We start from the raw sequence: 26652 nt of genomic DNA on the forward strand, positions 1-26652 counted from the left end.
ATACTACAGTAATGTTGGCAAAAACACTACAGTAAATACTACAGTAATGTCAACAAAAACACCACAGTAAATACTACAGTAATGTCATCAAAAACAGTACAGTAAATACTACAGTAATGTCGGCAAAAACACTACAGTATATACTACAGTAATGTCGGCAAAAACACTACAGTAAATACTACAGTAATGTCGGCAAAAACACTACAGTAAATACTACAGTAATGTTGGCAAAAACACTACAGTAAATACTACAGTAAAGTCATCAAAAACACTACAATAAATACCACAGTAATGTAATCAAAAACACTACAGTAAATACTACAGTAATGTCGGCAAAAACACTACAGTAAATACTACAGTAATGTCATCAAAAACACTACAGTAAATATTACAGTAATGTCATCAAAAACACTACAGTAAATACTACAGTAATGTCGGCAAAAACACTACAGTATATACTACAGTAATGTCGGCAAAAACACTACAGTAAATACTACAGTAATGTCGGCAAAAACACTACAGTAAATACTACAGTAATGTTGGCAAAAACACTACAGTAATTTCTATAGTATATTATACTACAGTATTTATTTGCATATACCCTGCCCATTTTCCTCCCCATACCCAGTTTGTACTACCCAAAAGTGTGACACCTACATGCCAAGTATATACAGTGCCTTGCGAAAGTATTCGACCCCCTTGAACTTTGCGACCTTTTGCCACATTTCAGGCTTCAAACATAAAGATATAAAACTGTATTTTTTTGTGAAGAATCAACAACAAGTGGGACACAATCATGAAGTGGAACGACATTTATTGGATATTTCAAACTTTTTTAACAATTCAAAAACTGAAAAATTGGGCATGCAAAATTATTCAGCCCCCTTAAGTTAATACTTTGTAGCGCCACCTTTTGCTGCGATTACAGCTGTAAGTCGCTTGGGGTATGTCTCTATCAGTTTTGCACATCGAGAGACTGACATTTTTTCCCATTCCTCCTTGCAAAACAGCTCGAGCTCAGTGAGGTTGGATGGAGAGCATTTGTGAACAGCAGTTTTCAGTTCTTTCCACAGATTCTCGATTGGATTCAGGTCTGGACTTTGACTTGGCCATTCTAACACCTGGATATGTTTATTTTTGAACCATTCCATTGTAGATTTTGCTTTATGTTTTGGATCATTGTCTTGTTGGAAGACAAATCTCCGTCCCAGTCTCAGGTCTTTTGCAGACTCCATCAGGTTTTCTTCCAGAATGGTCCTGTATTTGGCTCCATCCATCTTCCCATCAATTTTAACCATCTTCCCTGTCCCTGCTGAAGAAAAGCAGGCCCAAACCATGATGCTGCCACCACCATGTTTGACAGTGGGGATGGTGTGTTCAGCTGTGTTGCTTTTACGCCAAACATAACGTTTTGCATTGTTGCCAAAAAGTTCAATTTTGGTTTCATCTGACCAGAGCACCTTTTTCCACATGTTTTGTGTGTCTCCCAGGTGGCTTGTGGCAAACTTAAAACGACACTTTTTATGGATATCTTTAAGAAATGGCTTTCTTCTTGCCACTCCTCCATAAAGGCCAGATTTGTGCAATATACGACTGATTGTTGTCCTATGGACAGAGTCTCCCACCTCAGCTGTAGATCTCTGCAGTTCATCCAGAGTGATCATGGGCCTCTTGGCTGCATCTCTGATCAGTCTTCTCCTTGTATTAGCTGAAAGTTTAAAGGGACGGCCAGGTCTTGGTAGATTTGCAGTGGTCTGATACTCCTTCCATTTCAATATTATCGCTTGCACAGTGCTCCTTGGGATGTTTAAAGCTTGGGAAATCTTTTTGTATCCAAATCCGGCTTTAAACTTCTTCACAACAGTATCTCGGACCTGCCTGGTGTGTTCCTTGTTCTTCATGATGCTCTCTGCGCTTTTAACGGACCTCTGAGACTATCACAGTGCAGGTGCATTTATACGGAGACTTGATTACACACAGGTGGATTGTATTTATCATCATTAGTCATTTAGGTCAACATTGGATCATTCAGAGATCCTCACTGAACTTCTGGAGAGAGTTTGCTGCACTGAAAGTAAAGGGGCTGAATAATTTTGCACGCCCAATTTTTCAGTTTTTGATTTGTTAAAAAAGTTTGAAATATCCAATAAATGTCGTTCCACTTCACGATTGTGTCCCACTTGTTGTTGATTCTTCACAAAAAAATACAGTTTTATATCTTTATGTTTGAAGCCTGAAATGTGGCAAAAGGTTGCAAAGTTCAAGGGGGCCGAATACTTTCGCAAGGCACTGTATACAGTACCAGTCAAAAGTTTGGACACACCTACTCATTGAAGGGGTTTTCTTTAATTTTTACTTTTTTTCCACATTGTAGAATAATAGTGAAGACATCAAAACTATGGAATCATGTAGTAACCAAAAAAGTGCTAAACAAATCTAAAATATATTTTATATTTGAGATCCTTCAAAGTTGCTGCCCTTTGCCTTGATGATAGTGTAACAGTATAACTTTAGACCGTCCCCTCGCCCATACCCGGGAGCGAACCAGGGACCCTCTGCACACATCAACAACAGTCACCCACGAAGCATCGTTACCCATCGCTCCACAAAAGCCGCGGCCCTTGCAGAGCAAGGGGAACTACTACTTCAAGGTCTCAGAGCAAGTGACGTCACCGATTGAAATGCTATTTAGCGCGCACCACCGCTAACTAAGCTAGCCGTTTCACATCCGTTACAATAGCTTTGCACAATCTTGGCCGTCTCTCAACTAGCTTCATGAGGTCGTCACATGGAATGCATTTCAATTAACATGTGTGCCTTGTTAAAAGTTAATTTGTGGAATTTCTTTCTTTCTTAATGCATTTGAGACTATCAGTTGGGTTGTGACAAGGTTAGGGGTGATATACCCTATTTGGTAAAAGACCAAGTCCACATTATGGCAAGAACAGCTCAAATAAGCAAAGAGAAACGACAGTCCATCATTACTTTAAGAAATGAAGGTTAGTCAATCTGGAAAATGTCAGGAACTTTGAACGTTTCTTCAAGTGCAGTTGCAAAAACCACCAAGCGCTATGATGAAACTGGCTCTCGTGAGGACTGCCACAGGAAAGGAAGACCCAGAGTTACCTCTGCTACAGAGGATAAGTTCAATAGAGTTAACTGCACCTCAGAGTTCAAGTAACAGACACATCTCAACATCAACTGTTCAGATGAGACTGAGTGAATCAGGCCTTCTTGGTCGAATTGCTGCAAAGAAACCACTACTAAAGGACACCAATAAGAAGAATAGACTTGCTTGGACCAAGAAACACGAGCAATGGACATTAGACCGGTGGAAATCTGTCTTTTGGTCTGATGAGTCTAAATTTGAGAGATTTGGTTCCAACCGCTGTGTCTTTGTGAGATGCAGAGTAGGTGAACGGATGATCTCCGCATTTGTGGTTCCTACCTTGAAGCATGGAGGAGAAGGTGTGGGGGTGCTTTACTGGTGACACTGTCAGTGATTTATTTCAAATTCAAGGCACACTTAACCAGCATGGCTACCACAGCATTCTGCAGCGATACGCCATCCCATCTGGTTTGCGCTTACTGGGACTATCATTTGTTTTTCTACAGGGCAATGACCCAACACACCTCCAGGCTGTGTAAGGGCTATTTGACCAAGAAGGAGAGTGATAAAGGGTGCTGCATCAGATGACCTGGCCTCCACAATTACCCGACCTCAACCCAATTGAGATGGTTTGGGATGAGTTAGACCGCAGAGTGAAGAAAAAGCAGCCAACAATCAAGTAATCACCATTATGTGGGAACTCCTTCAAGACTGTTGGAAAAGCATTCCTCATGAAGCTGGTTGAGAGAATGCCAAGAGTGTGCAAAGCTGTCATCAAGGCAAAGGATGGCTACTTTGAAGAATATAAAATCTACAATATATTTTGATTTATTTAACACTTTTTTGGTTACTACCTGATTCCATATGTGCAATTTAATAGTTTTGATGTCTAAACTATTATTCTACCATATAGAAAAGGTAAAAAATCAAGAAAAACCCTTGAATGAGTAGTATACTAAAGTCCGCAAAAACACTACGTAATTACTATAGTATATACAATCATTTTTTTCCTACAGTATTTATACTATAGTAAACTGTTAATACTACAGTATACTACAGTCATGGCTGCAACACTACAGTAAATACTACAATAAAGTCTGCAAAAACACTACAGTAAATACTATACACTGTATGCTTGACAGAAAACATCCACTTGTTGGATATTACAAAAAAGTCCTATCTAGAACCTAAAATGGTTATTTGGCTGTCCCCATAGGAGAACCCTTTGAAGAACCCTTTTTGGTTACAGGTAGAACCACATAGTGTTCAACATGGAAGCCAAAAGGGTTCTACTTTAAACCAAAAAGGGCTTTACCTGGAACCAAAAAGGGTTATCCTATGGGGACAGCCCTTTTGAAACCGTTTTTCTAAGAGTGCAGTATTTATACCATAGTATACTATACTATCTTTTCATATGGGTAGGAGACACTTCCTGTGTTTCCTCGTGAAAACAAATTCACATGGAGTGAGCTGTCACTGGTTCCAATGCATTCTATGCTTATTGCCCTCAGTAGGCAGTCAACTTTGTTTTCGTGTGTATCTATAAGTAAATTATTCTGTACCACCCAGTGTGCATTGAGATACTGAATAGATAGGAGAAGTGTTGTGATTACTAATTTGGTGGGTGCCTATTTTTGTCATATTTCACACATGTACAATTGTGTGTTATACACATGTGAAATGTAAATGTGTTGTTTTGCATATCCTTTCGGTTATTGGTCCAACGCTCTTAACCTCTAGGCTACCTGCCGCCCTTGGAGGCTGGGCCAGTGGCATGGGTTGATAACGCAAAGCTTATGGCTATGGGAAACTATAGAGTTATGCATGGAGCATTGGGAGGTGTTTCCGCAAGGTTAGCCAAAGTACACCTGGCATCATAATATTTATTTACATATTCTACTTCCACTCCTAGCTGTTGAGTGGTGATTCATTTACTAACTCTGCAGTCACGTTTCAGTCCAGGTGATGGAAACGGTCTGGGTCAAGGCGCCCTTCTGCATGTTCCATGTGTTCCACGGGTTCCATGTCAGTTATTATCTGGAGGACAAAACTTGGAGCTTTTCAGACCTCTGCATCCTACACTAAACTTACTTTGTCATTTATTTGTTTAAATGTTATATATAAAAAAAAATTTATTAACTCATTCATCATCTACTTTATTGGCCTTAGATATTTTGTATGGGCTATTCGGGTAGGCTAAATACTGTATACAATTTGCGGATGTTTGCATGATGTCAACACGGAGGTTAAAAGGTCACTGGTGCAGTAATGTGGGATATCTGAGCCCCATGCCGCAGCATTTTTTACTCCTGCCATCTGCCTGCAACTTGGAGGCGGTTTTGAATGGTGGCTCTCTCTCTTTTCTTCATTGAGAATGTCATCCAACTTGACTCTATGATTACATGGCTCAGTTAACCTACAGCTAGTGCCCCTGTTTGACCTTGATATGTAATGGTCTTAGAGGGAGAGATACAGTACATGCATTCTTGATTTATCTTATCAAACCAAGCAGAAGTAAACAAAATCAGATGTAATCCATATACATCCTAATCTAAATAACACAAGATAGTTCAACTGATTGCATAATATTGAGAGTGAGGCTACTGCTGGTTTAACCCAGAGCCCCATATTCACCTGCTGCCCAATTAGGTAAGCCTCACAGAGCAATGCAATGGGGTGATGGCATTTAACTGAGAAGCCCGGATACACACACACACACACACACACACACTTTGGAACCATGCCAGTCAGGTCAGGCGTTGGCACAATCTGGGTGCTGTGAACTACATCTAAACGTGTCCACTACCCACAGGATGTCTAATCAGATCATCTAACCTGTTGTTGGAACTGTAAATCCAGTGTTTCTATGTGGTCAATATTGGCCACTGGCTCTATGAATGATCGCGTGCGGTGTGTGTGTGTGTGGGGGGGGGGGGGGGGGGTCCTTGCAGTTCGCACGAATGATTCTAGCGCCCATTCAGAACATCCCCAACCAACCAGAACATCCCCAACCAACCGTACATCATGCTCTATTTGAGTTTCCTCGAAAATTATAACAGGGGCTATAAAGCGCGGGTGGTGATTATCATTTCTGACTGCTGGTGATAGCTTCATGCAGCGCGAGTCTTCCCACTGAATGCACTCCTCGCATTCTCGAATCGTCCTCACGTGGATGCATATGCTAAACCGCGTGCGGCGCGTGATTTTACAGGCGGATACAGTTCTCTCTCCCCATTTATTTTTTCTCTTCGCTCTCTCTCTCCCGGCACTTCTGTAGTGATGGTGCCTCCGGTGGTGGAAAGGGGGATGTTAGGTTGGAAAGTGTGTCAGAGATTTCATGCATTAACTTTATCTCTCGTCACGTTTTCCCGCATTATGCGCGATTTAATGCATTAGTCCTGGATCCTATATCACAAGTCCCTTGCATCAACATCAGTGGCGTCAGTTCATCTAAAACTAGGGTATGGCAAAGTGGGGTGTGGTGGGTTGGGGGCTGTGATTGACCCCAGGCATTAATTATCAGCGCAATATTATGTTTAAGGTGTGTGGAACGCCGTGGACAATGTCAAACACTACTCAACCTCATCATAAATTGACTCATTTACTTGTGGAACGGCGCATACAGAGCAACATGAAATAGATGCGTAATTCGTGCTATCAAGTCACAACAGGGCCGGTTTCAAATACCGACACCAATGTGAAAGTAACCGGTGCATAAAACAGCTGACCGCAAATGCAAACTATGCCAGATAAATGAATAGAAATAAAAGCATAGCCTACATCAAAGACTACAATGTCAACATTGCTTCGTGCACTTCCCGCACATGCATACATTTGCCTGTCTGCATTTTTCGCCAGGGAAGGTAAACATCTTGCGAGTATTGAAGCAATGTATGAAAATGGTTGCTCTGAGAATATTGAAACATTGTATCAACGAACGATGCCGCTTGGAGAATATTGAAAATGAGAATAGTGCCAATGAGGGGGCGCAGCGCATTTCCCCGGGCAGCTTGTCTGTCTGATATTATTGTGTTGTTTACGCATCTGGGTGATTAATATATATTTATATATTTTAAACAGCCCTACATCCACACTATAGTTACATAACATTAATGACGTTTTAGCAACAAGATTGATCTGTAAGAATATCTCATTTTAATTGAGGAAGATGGACAAGCAAGACTGATAGTGTGGAAATGCATTATACCAGAGGGAAGTAGGCTACAGGTAGGGATTAGGGATGCAGAATTGGGATGATGAAAAAGTAGACCTACAGCAAGAAAGGAAAAAAAGTTATCCTAACTAAGTAACAATTAATGATTTGCATTATCTCAATTATCATTCTGTCACTGTATGACCATGTACATTTGTTATTGCCTACAATTGTTATTGTCGTTGAAGTCAAAATCATGACATCCATTTGGGGGAAATGCTCCAAATAGCAAGTTCAGTTGTGTTTGTTTTCATACCACTACATGAAACCAAAATTGCACTAGTCTACTGGTCAAATTAATTTAAATATCAATCAGGCCTACAGCTATCACAGCCTGTATTTTAACAGCAATAAAATAGCTTTTGTTTCGAATGGTCACCTCCCAATTCCGAATTGACATCATTGATAACACATACAATATATATCTATCAGATAACATCAAGGCTTAGAAGGCCGAGTTCAAATGTCGACGTCAAATTCAAAGCAATTGGCGCACTGCCTAAACGGCTGACTGCCAAATCAAACTGGCACTGTCTGCGCTCTGCTCTCTAAAAGTGAAAGAAAGGGTTGCAGGCCGGCAGCTGCTCTCTGCATGGTCCTAAAACCAGCTAAACGTCACCGTTTAGTTAGAATCGGGATTGGAACTATTTTAGTGTACATTGTTTTATCCTACTTACCATTTTTGGTCTTGAGCTAGGGTATGGCGATACCCAACTAACGCCGCTGATCAACATCTCTCCCAAACGGAAGGTTCAGCGCACACATCCGCTAGGCTAGACTAAGTGTGCTATGTACAGTTGGAACGTGACAGCACTCCCTGACAGTAGGCTATTTGTAGCCTGCAAAGTCATTTGATCCGCTGTAGTCCTCAGAGTGATGCTAAAACTGCTATAGGGCAATCCGTGACATCCTGCATTCTTGGTAATGCAGTGTGATGGAGATAATCTATTATAATCCTCAAATTATGCATAATGCAATTAGTCTACATGGATATTTGGTGGCTGCCAAATAGTCCCATTGGTGTCATTCTTCTTTATAATGCAACCTAAATACCTGAATAGAGTAGACTTTTGAATATACTTGCAATATAAATATACATAAATGCAATCCATAATATAAATTCAACTCCTTCTATTCAGGCCCCTCCAATGAATCCAATAAAAAGGTATTTGTCACATGCGTCATGAACAAGATGTGTAGACTAACAGTAAAAAGGTTACTTACAGGTCATTTTCCAACCATGCATAGTCAAAGATTTTACAAATATACACTGTGAGTAACGAATAACAATAACGAGTAAAAAATAAAATAGCTATATACAGGAAGTTCCAGTACCGAGTCGAAGTGCAGGGGTACGAGATAATAACATGGCTATATACAGGAAGTACCAGTAATGAGTCAATGTGCTGGGGTACGAGATAATAACATGGCTATATACAGGAAGTACCATTACCGAGTTGATGTGCTGGGGTACGAGATAATAACATGGCTATATACAGGAAGTACCAGTAATGAGTCAATGTGCTGGGGTACGAGATAATAACATGGCTATATACAGGAAGTACCAGTAATGAGTCAATGTGCTGGGGTACGAGGTAATAACATGGCTATATACAGGGAGTACCAGTACAGAGTCCATGTGCTGGGGTACGAGATAATAACATGGCTATATACAGGAAGTACCAGTACCGAGTCAATGTGCTGGGATACGAGGTAATAACATGGCTGTATACAGGAAGTACCAGTACCGAGTCGATGTGCTGGGGTACGAGGTAATAACACGGCTATATACAGGGAGTACCAGTACCGAGTCGATGTGCTGGGGTACGAGGTAATAACACGGCTATATACAGGGAGTACCAGTACCGAGTCGATGTGCTGGGGTACGAGGTAATAACACGGCTATATACAGGGAGTACCAGTACCGAGTCCATGTGCTGGGGTACGAGGTAATAACACGGCTATATACAGGGAGTACCAGTACCGAGTCGATGTGCTGGGGTACGAGGTAATAACACAGCTATATACAGGGAGTACCAGTACCGAGTCGATGTGCTGGGGTACGAGGTAATTGAGGTAACTATTGAGGTAATAACTATGTACATATACATATGTACGTAGAGGTGACTAGGCAACAGGATAGATAATAGACAGTAGCAGCAGTGTATGTGGTGAGTGTTAAAGTGTGTGAGTGTTTTTGTGGCATCAGTATGTGTGTGTGCACGTGTTGTGTGTGTGTGTGTGTGGTTATAGGCCTGCTGCAATATCTATGTCAGCCACGGAGTGCAAATCCAAATACCATTGCACCTTGTTACTGAGACAGTGGCCTACTCTTCTCCTAGCTGGATTAATGCAGTCTTTTAGAGACATAGTAACATGTTCCTCATTGTTTACTGTAATGTATTTACTTAGGATGCTTTGGCAGCTGTCAGTTTGGATCCTGGCTTCAGCCACATACTGTACATCAATAATTCACAAACTTTTATGATCTAGCTATAAATTAGAGTGGAGTCAAATGGGTGAACTTCTCTACCTCCACCCTACCCTCTTCCTCCACCATACCCTCTTTCTCCACCCTACCCTCTTCCTCCACCCTACCCTCTTCCTCACCCTACCCTCTACCTCCACCCTACCCTCTACCTCCACCCTGCCCTCTACCTCCACCCTGCCCTCTACCTTCACCCTACCCTCTACTTCAACCGTAACCTCTACCTCAACCCTACTTTCTACCTTCTACCCTAACCTCTACCTCCACCCTACCTCAATCCTACCCTCTACCTCAACTCTACTTTCTACTCTCTTCCTCCACCCTACCCTCTTTCTCCACCCTACCCTTTACCTCAACTCTATCCTCTACCTCCACCCTACCCTCTACCTCTACCCTACTTTCTACCCTCTACCTTCACCCTACCCTCTATCTCCACCCTATCCTACCCTACCCTCTACCTCAAACCTACCCTCTATCTCAACCCTACTTTCTACCCTCTACCTCAACCCTACCCTCTACCTCAACCCTACTCTCTTCCTCCACCCTACCCTCTACCTCCACCCTACCCTCTACCTCCATCCTACTCTCTACCGCCACCCTACCCTCTTCCTCCACCCTACCCTCTTTCTCCACCCTACTCTCTACCTCCACCCTACCCTCTTCCTCCACCCTAAACTCTACCTCCACCCTACCCTCTACCTCAACCCAAACCTCTACCTCAACCCTACTTTCTACCCTCTAAACTAACCTCTACCTCCACCCTACCTCAATCCTACCCTCTACCTCAACTCTACTTTCTACTCTCTTCCTTCACCCTACCCTCTTTCTCCACCCTACCCTCTACCTCAACTCTACCCTCTTCCTCCACCCTACCCTCTACCTCTGCCCTATCCTCTTCCTCCACCCTACCTCAATCCTACTCTCTACCTCCACCCTATTCTCTACCTCAACCCTATCCTTCATGACATGTCATTGCAAAGGCAAAACAAGCTAGGAAAATACTAGCAGCCTTGCCAGGCTTACAGCTGTAGCATAGCATAGCTCAGAGAACAAACCAGGGGAAGGCTATAATAGGGGAGGGGGAGGAGGGGAGGAGGATGTGGGCAAGGATTGTTGTGCCTGTTAAGTGCTCAGCGCTCACGTTTCCCCGCCTGACAGTCTGCCTGACAGCCTGTCTGGCTCTACACCTCGACTCAGGCACATAGATTAGTGGCAGAACGGGTGGTTTAAGGTCACGATTGGAAGCTGCTTTCCTCACTTCCCAACCTGCTGCTGATTCCACAATTAACAGTAGTGTCTGTCTGCACTGATGTGCATTTTAACTAGCTTGTGCTAGTGAGTGTATGGCTCCTCTTCTGTCTCTTCCCTGGGTTACATTGGGCATCCTCTGGTGCGCGCTATAGGCTATGTGCTATCCTTCTGGCTGAACATCAAAGCCAATTTACATTCCTAAAGTCCTATAGCCCCCTATGGTTTTCTATACTCTCATGAGGGCCATGTTCTCTGAATTTGAGTTAGTTGACTTGACACAAAGGCCACATACTTAGCCGCTGGTCAAGTAGATGACATATTACTGCAGTACAGTATATAGCAGTATAGTCAAGCTTTGCCTTGGGGAGACTGTAAAATCTGATAATTAATTGACCACATTTATGGCACCAGTTTTGAGGGACCCTCACACACACAAACTAACATAAAAGTAGCTCACGTGAGTATTCAGGTGGACATGCCAAAGTCTTTGTGTGCGGGTGGAGGTGGGACAAGTCCTGGCTGGGTCAGCAGCAGGCTGTCTGTTTCCAGTCTCAGGAAGTGGCAGGCCAAGGCAGGACCAGGAGGTCCCTGTCAAAAGACCAGCACTAGCTCTGCTGTGTTAACAATCAAGGGAAAAACAGGGAAGACAACAAGAGGAAGGAAAAGGACAGATGGTCATGTTTCCCATATAAAATGTAAGGTTACATGACAAGTGCATGCTATTTGGGAATATAGTTCTATGGGAGAATGTGACTCACTCTTTTTATACCTAGGGCAGCGTGCTAGTTTAAGGTACAGTAGGCTACACCCTCTGAGGTGAATGACTGCTGCCCTGTAGCCTTGATATCCTTAGTAATGAAATGCCTTGAGAAACTTGTGAAAAGTCATATTTCAGCGTTACCCAGAAGTTTCTCAACCCATTTCAGTTTGCCTATCAGCCTAGCAGAGGAGTTGATGATGCCATTCTTACCCTCCTTAACATGGTCTATAGACATCTAGAGGGTGCCAAATCCCATGTCAGGGTTCTGTTTGTTGACTTTTCTTCTGCCTTCAACACAATCCAGCCCTACATTCTGGCACAGAGACTCATTCGGGACTTCTCCTTAGATGGGGGGCTGGTTTTGTGGTTTTTGAACTTCCCGAGCCAATGCTCACAGTGAGTCAAAATAGGTCCCCATGTGTCAGACATACGCAAAACCAACACAGGCTCTCATCAGGGATGTGTTTTGTCCCCACTCCTGTATATCTTGCACACTAATAGTTGTACTAGTTCCCATCCTGACAGACACCTCGTTAAATTTGCTGATGACACTGCCTTGATCGGCCCTAGATTACTTTGTAGAGTGGTGTGAGGAATCACACTTGGTCCACAATACCAACAAGTCCGAAGAGATGTGCATAGACTTCAAGAAGTGTACAAAACCTACCTCTGCAACATCTATCAGAGGTCAGAATATAGAGATTGTAGAGGAATACAAATACATGGGTGTCCTCTTAGACAATAAGCTTCAGTGGAGAAAATGTACAGACCTGACCTACAAAAAGAGCCAACAGAGACTGTATTTTCTCAAAAAGCTGGGATCTTTTAATGTGGACTGTACTATACTGACTCTGTTATACAAATCTTTTATTGAGAGTATTTAAAAATGTTGTATTGTTTGTTGGTTTGGCAATGCCACTGTCAGCCAGAGAAATAAACTGAGAAGGATTACCACCACAGCAAGCAAGGTACTTGGAGTCAAACAGATAGGCCTGGATGAGATCTTTAAGGTCAGGGCCCTCCGCAAGGCCCACAAAATAATTTTAGACCCAAGCCACCCCCTGTACCTGGACTTTGAACTACTCCCCTCTGGTTCGCAGGTATAGAGCACCCCTCAGCAGGAAAAACAGAACTAGACAATCATTTGTGCCAGGTGTGATATCACTCCTAAATAGCTCAGGCTAATGTTCCCATCGACTCAGTAAGGCCAGCAGGCTAATGTTCCCATCGACTCAGTAAGGCCAGCAGGCTAATGTTCCCATCGACTCAGTAAGGCCAGCAGGCTAATGTTCCCATCGACTCAGTAAGACCAGCAGGCTAATGTTCCCATCGACTCAGTAAGGCCAGCAGGCTAATGTTCCCATCGACTCAGTAAGGCCAGCAGGCTAATGTTCCCATCGACTCAGTAAGGCCAGCAGGCTAATGTTCCCATCGACTCAGTAAGGCCAGCAGGCTAATGTTCCCATCGACTCAGTAAGGCCAGCAAACTAATGTTCCCATCGACTCAGTAAGACCAGCAGGCTAATGTTCCCATCGACTCAGTAAGGCCAGCAGGCTAATGTTCCCATCGACTCAGTAAGACCAGCAGGCTAATGTTCCCATCGACTCAGTAAGACCAGCAGGCTAGTCTTTTTGTTTTGTTTTATTGGTATGTAACTGTTATGAAAGTTTAGTTTTGTATTTAAACGCCACTTCAAACGTGTACATGAAACTGCAACAAAATTTCCCCATGGGGACAATAAAGTCCGTAAGTAAGTACCTCTCTATACCATTCCCGGGGCGCTCCCCCACCAGACCTATATTTCTAAAATCATGGACCCATTTTTACATTTTAGCATACGGTCTCGAACATAGCGATTTACAGTAGTGTGTGCATTCATTTTCATAATTTTCCCCCGTACTGGTCCCCAGTGGATCCAACTGAGCCACACAGAACCGGGTGGTGATTGTTTTAACTATAGTGTAGGCAGTATACCTCGCGCACACATGTCAGCGCGCGCAGTGGTGTCTCAGCGCGTGGACAGCTCATGATAACCAGAGATACGAGGAGAGGATGCGAAGGCAGCTGTTAGCCTATTTATAACGACCGCAAATAAATACTGTGGTTTGCCTGACGCCCAAAAAAATTCAATTACCACGTTTCCATCCACAGTTTTTATGCGAGGAGCCTAACGTCATATTTTATAAAACTAAATAATGACAGCTGTGATGAAAACAGGAAGTTTCTGTGTAATTTTATAAATGCAGACAGATATTTTGTTCGTTCGACATGGTGTGATGATTTTGTGTGGGTAAAATACAAACGTTTTCGATCTTAAAATAATCTCATCAAGTAGATTAGTCAACACACACAGCCTACCCTTCACTGTATCTGCGAGCTATTGGCTACAGCGCGCGCGTGCCAAAACCAGAGTAGTCACGTTTTATATTTAATGCAAATTTGTTTGACAATTTTAAAATGTGACGAAACACATTGAATATTCGATTTTTATTCGGTAGGCCTACATGAAAACGTAAGCGGAAAAAAGTACATCATCATACACTGATTTTAATTCTCCATCGAGTCAGTTTGTTGGAAACACACCACAGTTGGAAAAATGTGCATATTTAGAATTTGGTTGGCACAGAAGCAATGCGCTGTTTCCCACATGTTTTACCTTGCTCCTCACCCTGCATGTGCTTGAATGCACAATTATACCTATTAAATTCATATCATATGATGAGGCAGGACGCCTGCAGCACATTCTCAGAGCTGACCTCCTTTGCAGGGTCAGAGGGATGTGCAACATGACATCACATAAAACTTGCTGTTCCAAAACATGTTACACACCATTTTTCGACACCAAAATGAATTCAGTACAGCCCTTTCAAATTAAGGTTTTTGCTTGTTGAAAATGGCATCCTAAACTACAGCATGCACTTTGATACTTTAAACTCCTTTTCAGAGCAAACTTATCAGCTATTTTGTGCCAGCTACCTGACTAACTCCCTGCACTGTCTCTGTTTTGTGAACAGGTGGTGTTATTCTGTATGCGGGCTCCTCTGGCAGTGCCAGCCCAGGCAGCCCGTCCAGTGGGTACCAGACCGAGTCCCCCCCCTCCTCCCACTCCCAGCCCTCCTCCCCAGAGGAGATCACCTTCACAGAGCTCGGGCACCTGGGGTCCCTGAAGGGCCAGAGGGGAGGAAGATGTACCCCTCCATCTTCCAAACTGGTGTTCCAGTTCCCAGAAGTCTACAATGTGGCTACATCAACATCCACCCACCAGGACACCTACCAACACCCCATCGCTGGGACAAGACCATGTGGATTCACAGGAACTTTCACCAGTGAGTTGTTTACCAATGTGTTATTTTCCCTCTTTACTTCCTGAACCTGAATATCCACCTTATCCATGACCCATGTCCCCTGCATCTTTTAGTTGACTGTACACATCTTTTGTTGCTTGTACAATTGGTTGGTATTCACCCTCGTAGGCTCACTGATCTGATCACATTTCTGATTATCTGTGCCTCTCTCTTGCTATGTCTACAGAGGCTGGTGGGATAGTGCTTCTGTGCAAAGTGTGTGGAGACATTGCATCTGGGTTCCACTACGGAGTGCACGCTTGTGAGGGTTGCAAGGTAAAGACCCTGACAAATAAACACAAACTGTATATAATATGATTACATTACACAGTCTATATTACCATAAAAACCAACCAAGATGCAAACTAACTGTACATCTGCTTGTATTTCCTGTCTAGGGTTTCTTCCGTCGCAGCATCCAGCAGAATATCAACTACAAGATGTGTGTGAAAAATGAGAACTGCCTCATCATGAGAATGAACCGCAACCGTTGCCAACACTGTCGCTTCAAGAAATGCCTCTTCGTTGGCATGTCCAGAGATGGTAAGAGTTATAGTGAAATCTTAATGGTAGTGCAGGCTCAAAATGGGGCAGAGAGTCTTTTGAGGCCATCCAATGAGTGTTTATCAGTAACAAGTTCCATCAGCACTGCACCTTATCTTTTTATCGGCAGGTAGTCTAGTGATTAGAGTGTTGGGCCAGTAACCGAAAGGTTGTTAGATCGAATCCCAGGGCTGACAAGTTAAAAGTCTGTCGTTCTGCCCCTGAACAAGGCAGTTAACCCACTGTTCCTAGGCTGTCATTGTAAATAAGAATTTGTTCTTAACTGACTTGCCTAGTTAAATAAAGATAAAATAAAACAATACATCTTTCACCTGAGACATTGCACTGGCCTACTGTTGAAGGGCAGACTTAGGAAAATACCCTATATCCACACAGCCTCTTGCTCATTCAAAGGTTTCAAAGTCAGTCTGTCTTTTTCTTGTTCAGATTCCTCCTCTCTCTCTTGTCCCTGCTCCTCTCCATGTTCTTCTCCTCCATGTTCCATGAGCTCTCCTCCTGTGCTCTTCCTCCATCCCACTCTCCTCTCCCTCCCTCCATCCCACTCTCCTCTCCCCATCCCACTCTCCTCTCCTCCATCCCACTCTTCTCTCCCTCCCTCCATCCCACTCTCCTCTCCCCATCCCACTCTCCTCTCCCCATCCCACTCTCCTCTCCTCCATCCCACTCTCCTCTCCCTCCCTCCATCCTACTCTCCTCTCCCCATCCCACTCTCCTCTCCTCCATCCCACTCTCCTCTCCTCCATCCCACTCTCCTCTCCCTCCCTCCATCCCACTCTCTTCTCCCTCCCTCCATCCGACTCTCCTCTAGCTCCCTCCATCCCACTCTCCTCTCCCATCCCACTCTCCTCTCCTCCAACCCACTCTCCTCTGCCTCCATCCCACTCTCCTCTCCTCCAACCCACTCTCCTCTCCCTCCATCCCACTCTCCTCTCCCTCCATCCCACTCTCCTCTCCTCCATCCCACTCTCCTCCATCCCACTCTCCTCTCCATCCCACTCTCCTCCCCATCCCACTTTCTGCCTCCATCCCCCTCTCCTCTCCTCCATCCCACTCTCCTCCCCAACCCACTGTCCTCTCCTCCATCCCACTCTCCTCTCCCTCCATCCCACTCTCCTCTCCTCCATCCCACTCTCTTCTCCCTCCATCCCACTCTCCTCTCCCCATCCCACTCTCCTCTCCCCATCCCACTCTCCTCTCCTCCATCCCACTCTCCTCTCCCTCCCTCCATCCCACTCTCTTCTCCCTCCCTCCATCCCACTCTCCTCTCCCTCCCTCCATCCCACTCTCCTCTCCCATCCCACTCTCCTCTCCTCCATCCCACTCTCCTCTCCCTCCATCCCACTCTCCTCTCCTCCATCCCACTGTCCTCTCCCTCCATCCCACTCTCCTCTCCCTCCATCCCACTCTCCTCTCCCCATCCCACTCTCCTCTGCCTCCATCCCACTCTCCTCTCCCTCCATCCCACTCTCCTCTCCCCATCCCACTCTCCTCTCCTCCAACCCACTCTCCTCTCCCTCCATCCCTCTCTCCTCTCCCTCCATCACACTCTCTTCTGCCTCCATCCCACTCTCCTCCATCCCACTCTCCTCCCCATCCCACTCTCTGCCTCCATCCCCCTCTCCTCTCCTCCATCCCACTCTCCTCCCATCCCACTGTCCTCTCCTCCATCCCACTCTCCTCTCCCTCCCTCCATCCCACTCTCCTCTCCTCCATCCCACTCTCTTCTCCCTCCATCCCACTCTCCTCTCCTCCATCCCACTCTCCTCTCCCTCCCTCCATCCCACTCTCCTCTCCTCCATCCCACTCTCTTCTCCCTCCATCCCACTCTCCTCTCCTCCATCCCACTCTCCTCTCCCTCCATCCCACTCTCCCCTCCCTCCATCCCACTCACCCCTCCTCCATCCCACTCTCCTCTCCTCCATCACACTCTCCTCTCCCTCCATCCCACTCTCCTCTATCCCACTCTCCTCTCCCCATCACACTCTCCTCTTCCCCATCACACTCTCCCCTCCCTCCATCACACTCTCCTCTGCCTACATCACACTCTCCTCTCCTCCATCCCACTTTCATCCTGTGCTCTTCCTCTATCCCACTCTCCTCACCCCCATCCCACTCTCCTCTCCGACAGTGATTTATGAGAACAGGAGCCTTGAAGTCCCAAAAGCTATCTGTCATCCAGAAAACTGCAGCAAACAGGAATTATTTTGGGAAATTGGAACAGGGGCAACTTGATTACCTTGTGTACTGTTTGCCCTTATAACATCTTGTGGAATTAATTAGGGATACAGCAAACAATTAAGCTTGAGATACAGGAACAAAACAGCCTGTCCTTGACACGCAATTAATCAATCGTATCCTACGCTTTTAGTCTTAATAAGCAAAATATTGATAAATTGCCCCATCATAGCAGATTACGAGAATACGTTTCGGTTTATCTAAAAAAGCATAGCAGAAATAGTGGTTCCTCGTGACTTCGTTCGAATAGTTTGCCTGTCTCCTACTCTTCTTCCTGTCAGTATTGTTGTAGTTATCTCTAGTTCTCTATATTGCTTAATCTATGAGAGAACCAAGCGTGATTTATGCATGCGGTCGACAGTTTGGTTGCTCAAAGGTTGAGTACAAGAAATGAGGGTAGTGTAGAGTTTTTTTAAGGGAACAAACACTCATATTGACCCTATTAAAAAACATGTTCTCGCAATTGTCAAGAACCGCAACCTAGAAACCTCTTTCCTTCTGCTGCAACTGTTGCGAAAACAGGAAAACCTCAGTCAACTGCCTGCAGTCCACATGAAAGAATACGCCCTAAATTCTCAGGAGCCTGATGATGTGTGATTCTGTGTCTTATGATACCGTATAGGCAAGGCAAATATTTCAGTCAGTTGGCACAGTAGTGGCATACTTTCCCTCCCTGAAACCAGTTAGTCTTCTTAAAGATACAGTCCATACTGTAATGACTAGACGCTACAGACTCATTTCTTGACATATAATAGTAAATCCATATAAACTAACATAGCAGATCTCCTCTAACCTCATGCCACTGTGTATAGCCCTTTAGCTCGATCTAGGTCGATGATCTTTAGGGACAGTGCAGAGACCCAACCGATCATGTAATGATGCCAGATATATTAAAGGCCTAGTACAGTAAAAAAAAAATAATATCCTGTTTATTATATACAGTTGAAGTTGGAAGTTTACATACAACTTAGCCAAATACATTTCAACTCAGTTTTTCATAAGACATTTAATCCCAGTAAAAATTCCCTGTCTTAGGTCAGTTAGGATCACCACTTTATTTTAAGAATGTGAAATGTCAGAATAATAGTAGAGAGAATTATTTATTTCAGCTTTTATTTCTTTCATCACATTCCCAGTGGGTCAGAAGTTTACATACACTCAATTAGTATTTGGTAGCATTGCCTTTAAATGTATTAACTTGGGTCAAACGTGTCCGGCAGCCTTCTACAAGCTTCCCACAATAATTTGGGTGAATTTTGGCCCATTCCTCCTGACAGAGCTGGTGTAACTGAGTCAGGTTTGTAGTCCTCCTTGCTCGCACATGCTTTTTCAGTTCTGCCCACAAATGTATAGTATTGAGGTCAGGGCTTTGAGATGGCCACTCCCAATACCTTGACTTTGTTGTCCTTAAGCCATTTTGCCACAACTGTGGACATATGCTTGGGGTCATTGTTCATTTGGAAGACCCATTTGCGACCAAACTTTAACTGACTGATGTCTTGAGATGTTGCTTCAATATATCCGCATAATTTTCCTGCCTCATGATGCCATCTATTTTGTGAAGTGCGCCAGTGCCTCCTGCAGCAAAGCACCCCCAGAAGCTATTATTTTCTTATTTTTTTCCATTTTAATTGAAAACAATCACAGTAAGGTACTTAATTGTTCCCCAGAAATTATTTGATATTGAGATAAAAAAGGCTGCATTGGATCTTTACCACAGATGTTCACATCTGTAACTAAAGCAACACACAGATAACTACTCCAATGTCATAGCATAGTGCAGTATCTTATTTTGCCCTCAAACACTGTAAGTTAGTTTGTTTCTACAACATAAGTTCATGATTGCACTCTTATTAATAATACTTATTCATTATTTACATTTTGCCTCATGCATTGTGCTGGCTTGGTTGGAGAACTCTCACGAGGCAGGACTGCCGTATGAAGTCTACTTCTTATCTCACACTCCACCTTGTGGCGTCTCACTCTCCTCATTCACCACTTTCTCTCTGTAGTCCTCTACTTCACTCCTCCTCTTCACTGTCACTTACCCCCTCCTTCACTGTAACCTCTCCTTCCTCCATCCCTCATTCTCTGCAACCTCTCCTTCCTGCGTGCGGAGAGCCTCTCTCTCTTTTTCTCTGTCCGCCACAGTAGCAGTGACATCACGTTCATGATGACCCACTGCCCTACTTACAGAGCAGAGAAGGAGGGAGGGAAGGAAGGAGAGACGGAGAGAAAGATGGAGAGGAGGAGAGAGAGGGGGTCAGTCAATTACATCTCCAGCAGATGGATATTTTTAGAGAGGGGAATAAGGAGAAGAGGGGGTACGGAGAAGGAGAGGGGATAGGGAGGAGGAGGGGAATAGGGAGGAGAGGGGGTATGAAGGAGGAGAGGGGATAGGAAGGAGGAGTGGGGATAGGAAGGAGGAGAGGGGATAAGAAGAAGGAGAGGGGATAGGGAGGAGGAGAGGGGATAGGGAGGAGTGTAGGGAGGAAGAGAGGGAGTAGGGAGGAGGAGAGGGGATAGGGAGGAGGAGAGAGAGTAGGGAGGAGGAGAGGGGATAGGGAGGAGGGTAGGGAGGAGGAGAGGGAGTAGGGAGGAGGAGAATGGATAAGGAGGAGGAGGGGAATAGGGAGGAGAGGGGGTATAGGGAGGATAGGGAGTAGGGAGGAGGAGAGGGGATAGGAAGGAGGAGAGGGGATAGGGAGGAGGGTAGGGAGGAAGAGAGGGAGTAGGGAGGAGGAGAGGGGATAGGGAGGAGGAGAGGGGATAGGAAGGAGGAGAGGGTATAGGGAGGAGGGTAGGGAGGAAGAGAGGGAGTAGGGAGGAGGAGAGGGGATAGGAAGGAGGAGAGGGGATAGGGAGGAGGGTAGGGAGGAAGAGAGGGAGTAGGGAGGAGGAGAGGGGATAGGGAGGAGGAGAGGGGATTGGGAGGAGGAGGAGGGGAATAGGGAGGAGAGGGGGTATAGGGAGGAGAGGGGGTATGAAGGAGGAGAGGGGATAGGGAGGAGAGGGAGTAGGGAGGAGAGGGGGTATAGGGAGGAGAGGGAGTAGGGAGGAGGAGAGCGGATAGGAAGGAGGAGAGGGGATAGGGAGGAGGGTAGGGAGGAAGAGGGAGTAGGGAGGAGGAGAGGGGATAGGAAGGAGGAGAGGGGATAGGGAGGAGGGTAGGGAGGAAGAGAGGGAGTAGGGAGGAGGAGAGGGGATAGGGAGGAGGAGAGGGGATTGGGAGGAGGAGGAGGGGAATAGGGAGGAGAGGGGGTATAGGGAGGAGAGGGGGTATGAAGGAGGAGAGGGGATAGGGAGGAGAGGGAGTAGGGAGGAGAGGGGGTATAGGGAGGAGAGGGAGTAGGGAGGAGGAGAGCGGATAGGAAGGAGGAGAGGGGATAGGGAGGAGGGTAGGGAGGAAGAGGGAGTAGGGAGGAGGAGAGGGGATAGGAAGGAGGAGAGGGGATAGGGAGGAGGGTAGGGAGGAAGAGAGGGAGTAGGGAGGAGGAGAGGGGATAGGGAGGAGGAGAGGGGATAGGAAGGAGGAGAGGGGATAGGGAGGAGGGTAGGGAGGAAGAGAGGGAGTAGGGAGGAGGAGAGGGGATAGGAAGGAGGATAGGGGATAGGGAGGAGGGTAGGGAGGAAGAGAGGGAGTAGGGAAGAGGAAAGGGGATAGGGAGGAGGAGAGGGGATCGGGAGGAGGAGATGGAGTTGTGGGGTCCATTACAAGACTAACACAATCTGCTCAGATCCATCCATATTGAAGAGACAGCCAGATACAATTAACACATTTTAGTATTCAAGGATATGTGTGAATATTTTGGTTTCTGTACAGACCATTTAAACACATTACTCCAAGTCCATTTGTCCATTTCCTTCTGTTCGTCTTCCTCAGCTGTGCGTTTTGGCCGTATCCCTAAGAGGGAGAAGCAGAGGCTTCTGGAGGAGATGCAAAGCTACATGAACAGCCTGAACGAGTCTAACACCACCATGGACGTAGACTCCTCCCCTATCTCCGAAGCCCCTCCCAGCCCAGCAGAGGTTCCCTCTAAAGAGGCAATCAGAGCCATCTCACGGTCCTATCAGGACATCTTCGCCAGCAGCCAAGACAGGGCAGCCAAGTTGGGCATCAACATCAATAACAACAATAACAACCTCCCAACATCCTGCCCCTTCAAGAGCTACGCATCTCAGGAGAACTTCCATGGCTCCCCGCACTCCGGCTCTACCCAAGGGTATCAGTCCTGTCCTGCAGGCCCCGCCCCTTGCTGCTCAGTAACCAATGACAACCACCATACATTCCCTTCTGTGGACAACTGTTGCTATAGTTACCCTGCGACACCCAATCAGAATCATGGACAGTCCAATATCGACACGCCTCAACGGGGCAGCTCGACCAATCACAACTGTTTCTCCATTAAGGAAGAGACCCAAGAGACCCAAACTCAGACTTCCTGTCCATGGAAGTTAGCAGCGGGCACCAAAGTGCTGGTGAGTAAATGGAGAGTTGTTATAAAGTTGGTCTTAAACTTGACTTTTGTTAAGCTGCAAAACAAATAGTATAGTGTGATTATAATCTATCTGTATCTAACGCTCAATTAAATTAAATTCAATTCAAGGGGCTTTATTGGCATGGGAAACATATGTTAACATTGCCAAAGCAAGTGACGTAGATAACTTTCCCTCTCTATCTAACCCTCTCTTAACTCTCTCAGGCTTGTCCTCTCAATGCGTGTCCTGTCTCTGCGGCCAGTCGTTCCGGCCAGCAGGTATGGGAGACTTTCTCCCAGTGTTTCACCCCAGCAGTGAGGGAAGTGGTGGAGTTCGCTAAGGGCATCCCTGGCTTCCAGGAGCTCAGCCAGCACGACCAGGTCATGCTGCTCAAATCAGGCACCTTCCAGGTAATAACTGCTTGGTTAGTCCAGGACTAGGCTTTATCTGGGAAACCGGCCCTAAAACAGATGTTTGTAACTGCAGCTGAAATTAAGTAAAAAATACCTCTTCATTTTCTCTCCCAATACATTTAATCCCACTCCATGTTGGCTAACCTTCCATTGTGTCTTATGTCTTGGTCAGGTGTTGATGGTGAAGTACTGCACCCTGTTCAACCCTGAGGAGAGGACGGTGACTTTCCTGAACGGCCAGACATACCCTCTGTCCTCCCTGCGGGCGCTGGGAATGGGGGCGCTGCTCAACTCCATGTTTGACTTCAGTGAGAAGCTGGGAACTCTAAGGCTGGAGCCTGAAGAGATGGCTCTGTTCATGGCCGTCGTGCTGGTCTCTGCAGGTGAGACAAAGAGCTGTTTAATTCCTTATAGTATTGCATTTGCACCTTGACCAGTATGGAGATAGGCTTACATTTGTAACATGAATGGTGTCATTTTTTTTAGAATATATTTTTGTATTTAATCATCAGCATAGCGATAAACTAACCAACCACAAAGCTGTGCCAACATCCATAAATAGATATTGGTGTTTCTCAAACAAACTCTCAACCTGTCTCCTCTCGTCTTCTCAGACCGTTCAGGCATCGCTGACATGGGTGCAGTGGAACAGCTCCAGGAAGGGTTGATCCGCGCCATGCGTTCTCTCATCCACCGCCGTCGTCCTGAAGAGAGCGCAGCCATATTCCCCAAGCTGCTCCTGCGCCTGCCCGACCTGCACACCCTCAACAACCTGCACTCAGACAAGCTGCTGGCCTTCCGCATTGACCCCTGAACAGACACACACAGCCAATCACAACTTGCCCACCACCACTTTCTAGGGCAGGACTTTCCAGAGACTTTCCATGAGAAGAACAATGATGACTTGGGCAAATCAAAATATATATATTCAAGAAGCATGTTTTAAAAAATACAATATTGAACAGATTTTGATCGTCATCCTGTTTTCATGCACACTTATACACACACACACACACACGCACGCACGCACACGCACACGCACACACACACACACACACACACAAATAACCTCAAGATCTCCACTTGTTGAAAGATGGTCTGTTAGAACGTAGTGTTTTACGCTCACCGTTACCCTCCTGGACAGATTCATGTGTATTGCTGTTTACCCAGAGACCAAAAGACTGTTTGTTCACCTACCTGTTTAACTCATTCCTAATCTACTGACCATCGCCAAACCACAGTTGAGAGAGAATTAGAGAAGATGTTGTTTGTGGACAATGATGTGTCAGGGACCATTATTGGTGACTGAATGTGTGGGGGTTTAATGTGTGAATAAGAGAAAGAGATCCTGTATATATAATAATACATAGATCAACTTTACACTTAAGATTATATGACTCCCATTTCACTTACAAACACGTCTGGGGTTTAAATATGCAATTAAGTCTATATATTCAACAGCCTTGGATTTCATATAGAAATGCTATTTTCTGTGTATTGTTACATCTGCATCAGGTTTAATGGAGACAGAGACAGCACTGTGTCTCCAAGCTTGTTGGGTTTTGTACTCCATTTTGTTCAGATTATTTTGTTGTTGTAAATAATACATTGTCTTATTCAAATAATAACAATATATGGTGGAACTGCTGGGCAAAATCACAGTACATAAGACAAGTTTATGGATTAGAGCCTATAGAAATGTTATTGACTCTCTAAAGGGTGGGGGTTGGCAATGAAGAAATGGACTATGCACTGGAGAAAGTCATGTTGAAGGGGGCTCTGTATTATATTGGTGAGAGGGATGTGCCATTAGCAGACACTTATCCAGAGTAGAGTAGTGAGTGCATGCATTTTCATAACTCACAAAGGTGTCAGATCAGATCGCATATTGAATCAAACCAGCAGAGTCCCTGAATTCACCAGCTCTCCTCACTCCACAACATGCACATTCTCCCCTATCCCCATCCCCAAGGTTTGTCATACAAACTGAAAAAGAGACTCTGGGTGAATAAGGATCTTACCTGATTGCTCCAGATCTGAGCACATCTATTGTTTTAAATGTTGTTTCTTCCTGTTCTTCCACAGAAATGATATAAAGATGAAATGATGTACCTCTTGAATTCCACCTTGTGATTCTTCTTTGGTGTCCCAGACCAATCTAACATAACACACCTCAAATCCTTACATTCCATGATATGCAGGTTTCCACAAAAACTCTGCTTCACTAATGCCGTACAACACACTGACCCAATTTAGTACTTAATCTATGAAAATACCGCAGTAAAAATCAAGTCCTAAATCAGACTGACTAGTGCCTATACCGCTTACTGACTTTCAAATTGTTAAAGAGAGACAAACGGATTCTCAGTAGTAGGCTACAATTATACATACTTGCATGCATTTCAGATTTTTGGAATAAACAATAATGTTATGCATGAATCATCATTACATAATCATTTCTGAATAGATTATTATGCAAAAAATATATATTCTGGATGTTCTGCAAGTGTAGCTCCTGGTCTTGACTCAGTTCCATTATATTACACATAAGAGTCATTGAAGGAAGGCCTCTTCTGTAGGGGGGAGTTTTGTTAAAGAGCCGCGACATTCGGTCTGAAAATGAACATGCATCACTTGCAGTACGGTTTTGGAAGCATAAGGACATAGCCGCGAGTAGTTTGGGGGTAGGGGTGCTGGGATTTCTTTTGCGGACATAAAAAATGCCTCACAAGTCCTCAACTGGCAGCTTCATTAAATAGGACCTGCAAACACCAGTCTCAATGTCAACAGTGAAGAGGCGACTCTGGATGCCGGCCTTCAAGGCAGAGTTCCTCTGTCCGGTGTCTGTGTTATTTTGCCCACCTTAATCTTTTATTTTTATTGGTCAGTCTGAGATATGTCTATTTCCTTGCAACTCTGCCTAGAAGGCCAGCATCCCGGAGTCGCCTCTTCACTGTTGACATTGAGACTGGTGTTTTGAGGGTACTATTTAAAGAAGCTGCCAGTTGAGGACTTGTGAGGCGTCTGTTCCTCAAACTAGACACTCTTATGTACTTGTCCTCTTGCTCAGTTGTGCACCAGGGCCTCCCACTCCTCTTTCTAGTCTGGTTAGAGACAGTTTGCACTGTTCTGTGAAGGGAGTAGTACACAGCATTGTACGAGATCTTCAGTTACTTGGCAATTTCTCACATGGAAAAACCTTCATTTCTCAGAACAAGAATAGACTGACGAAAGTTCTTTGTTTCTGTCCATTTTGAGCCTGTAATCGAACCCACAACTGCTGATGATCCAGATACTCCAGATACTAGTCTAAAGAAGGCCAGTCTTATTGCTTCTTTAATCCAAACAACCGTTTTCACCTGTGCTAACATAATTGCAAAAGGTTTTTCTAATGATCAATTAGCCTTTTAAAAGTATAAACTTGGATTAGCTAACAGGAGTGATGGTTGCTGATAATGGGACTCTGTGCGCCTATGTAGATATTCCATTAAAAATTAGCCGTTTCCAGCTACAATAGTAATTTACAACATTAACAACATTAACAATGTCTACACTGTATTTCTCATCAATTTTATGTTTTTTTAATGGACAATAAATGTGCTTTCTTTCAAAACAAGGACATTTCTAAGTGACCCCAAACTTTAGAATGGTAGTGTATGTTTACCAGTTTCTTCAAGTACTTTGAAAATGCAAGTTATTTCTATATGAAAATGTAAATAGTCTATTCATTCCTTTTCCAATTTAGTAGACACTCTTATCTACAGCAACTTACAGTTGTGAGTCTATACATTTTCA

General features: G+C 44.7%; 1 protein-coding gene and 1 long non-coding RNA gene across 2 annotated transcripts in view; one reads left to right on the top strand and one right to left on the bottom strand.

Annotated features, from left to right (window-relative positions):
• Positions 1-8118, bottom strand: part of LOC149981319 (uncharacterized) — a 13253-nt gene extending 5135 nt beyond the window's left edge. The window contains exon 1 of the long non-coding RNA XR_016483406.1: positions 8000-8118. This is a non-coding gene — a long non-coding RNA (uncharacterized LOC149981319). The remainder of the gene's footprint in view (positions 1-7999) is intronic.
• Positions 1-24977, top strand: part of LOC110532678 (nuclear receptor subfamily 1 group D member 1) — a 27058-nt gene extending 2081 nt beyond the window's left edge. Inside the window, exons 2-8 of the mRNA XM_036988698.2 lie at positions 14837-15148; positions 15354-15442; positions 15565-15709; positions 21849-22444; positions 22669-22854; positions 23030-23240; positions 23472-24977. Coding sequence (XP_036844593.2) covers positions 14837-15148; positions 15354-15442; positions 15565-15709; positions 21849-22444; positions 22669-22854; positions 23030-23240; positions 23472-23671 — 1739 coding nt within the window. The 3' untranslated portion in view covers positions 23672-24977. The remainder of the gene's footprint in view (positions 1-14836; positions 15149-15353; positions 15443-15564; positions 15710-21848; positions 22445-22668; positions 22855-23029; positions 23241-23471) is intronic.
• Positions 24978-26652: the final 1675 nt, after the last annotated feature.

The sequence above is a fragment of the Oncorhynchus mykiss genome, chromosome 9 (assembly GCF_057628025.1).
Source record: "Oncorhynchus mykiss isolate SJ-2025 chromosome 9, ASM5762802v1, whole genome shotgun sequence".
NCBI classification, from domain to species: Eukaryota; Metazoa; Chordata; class Actinopteri; order Salmoniformes; family Salmonidae; genus Oncorhynchus; species Oncorhynchus mykiss.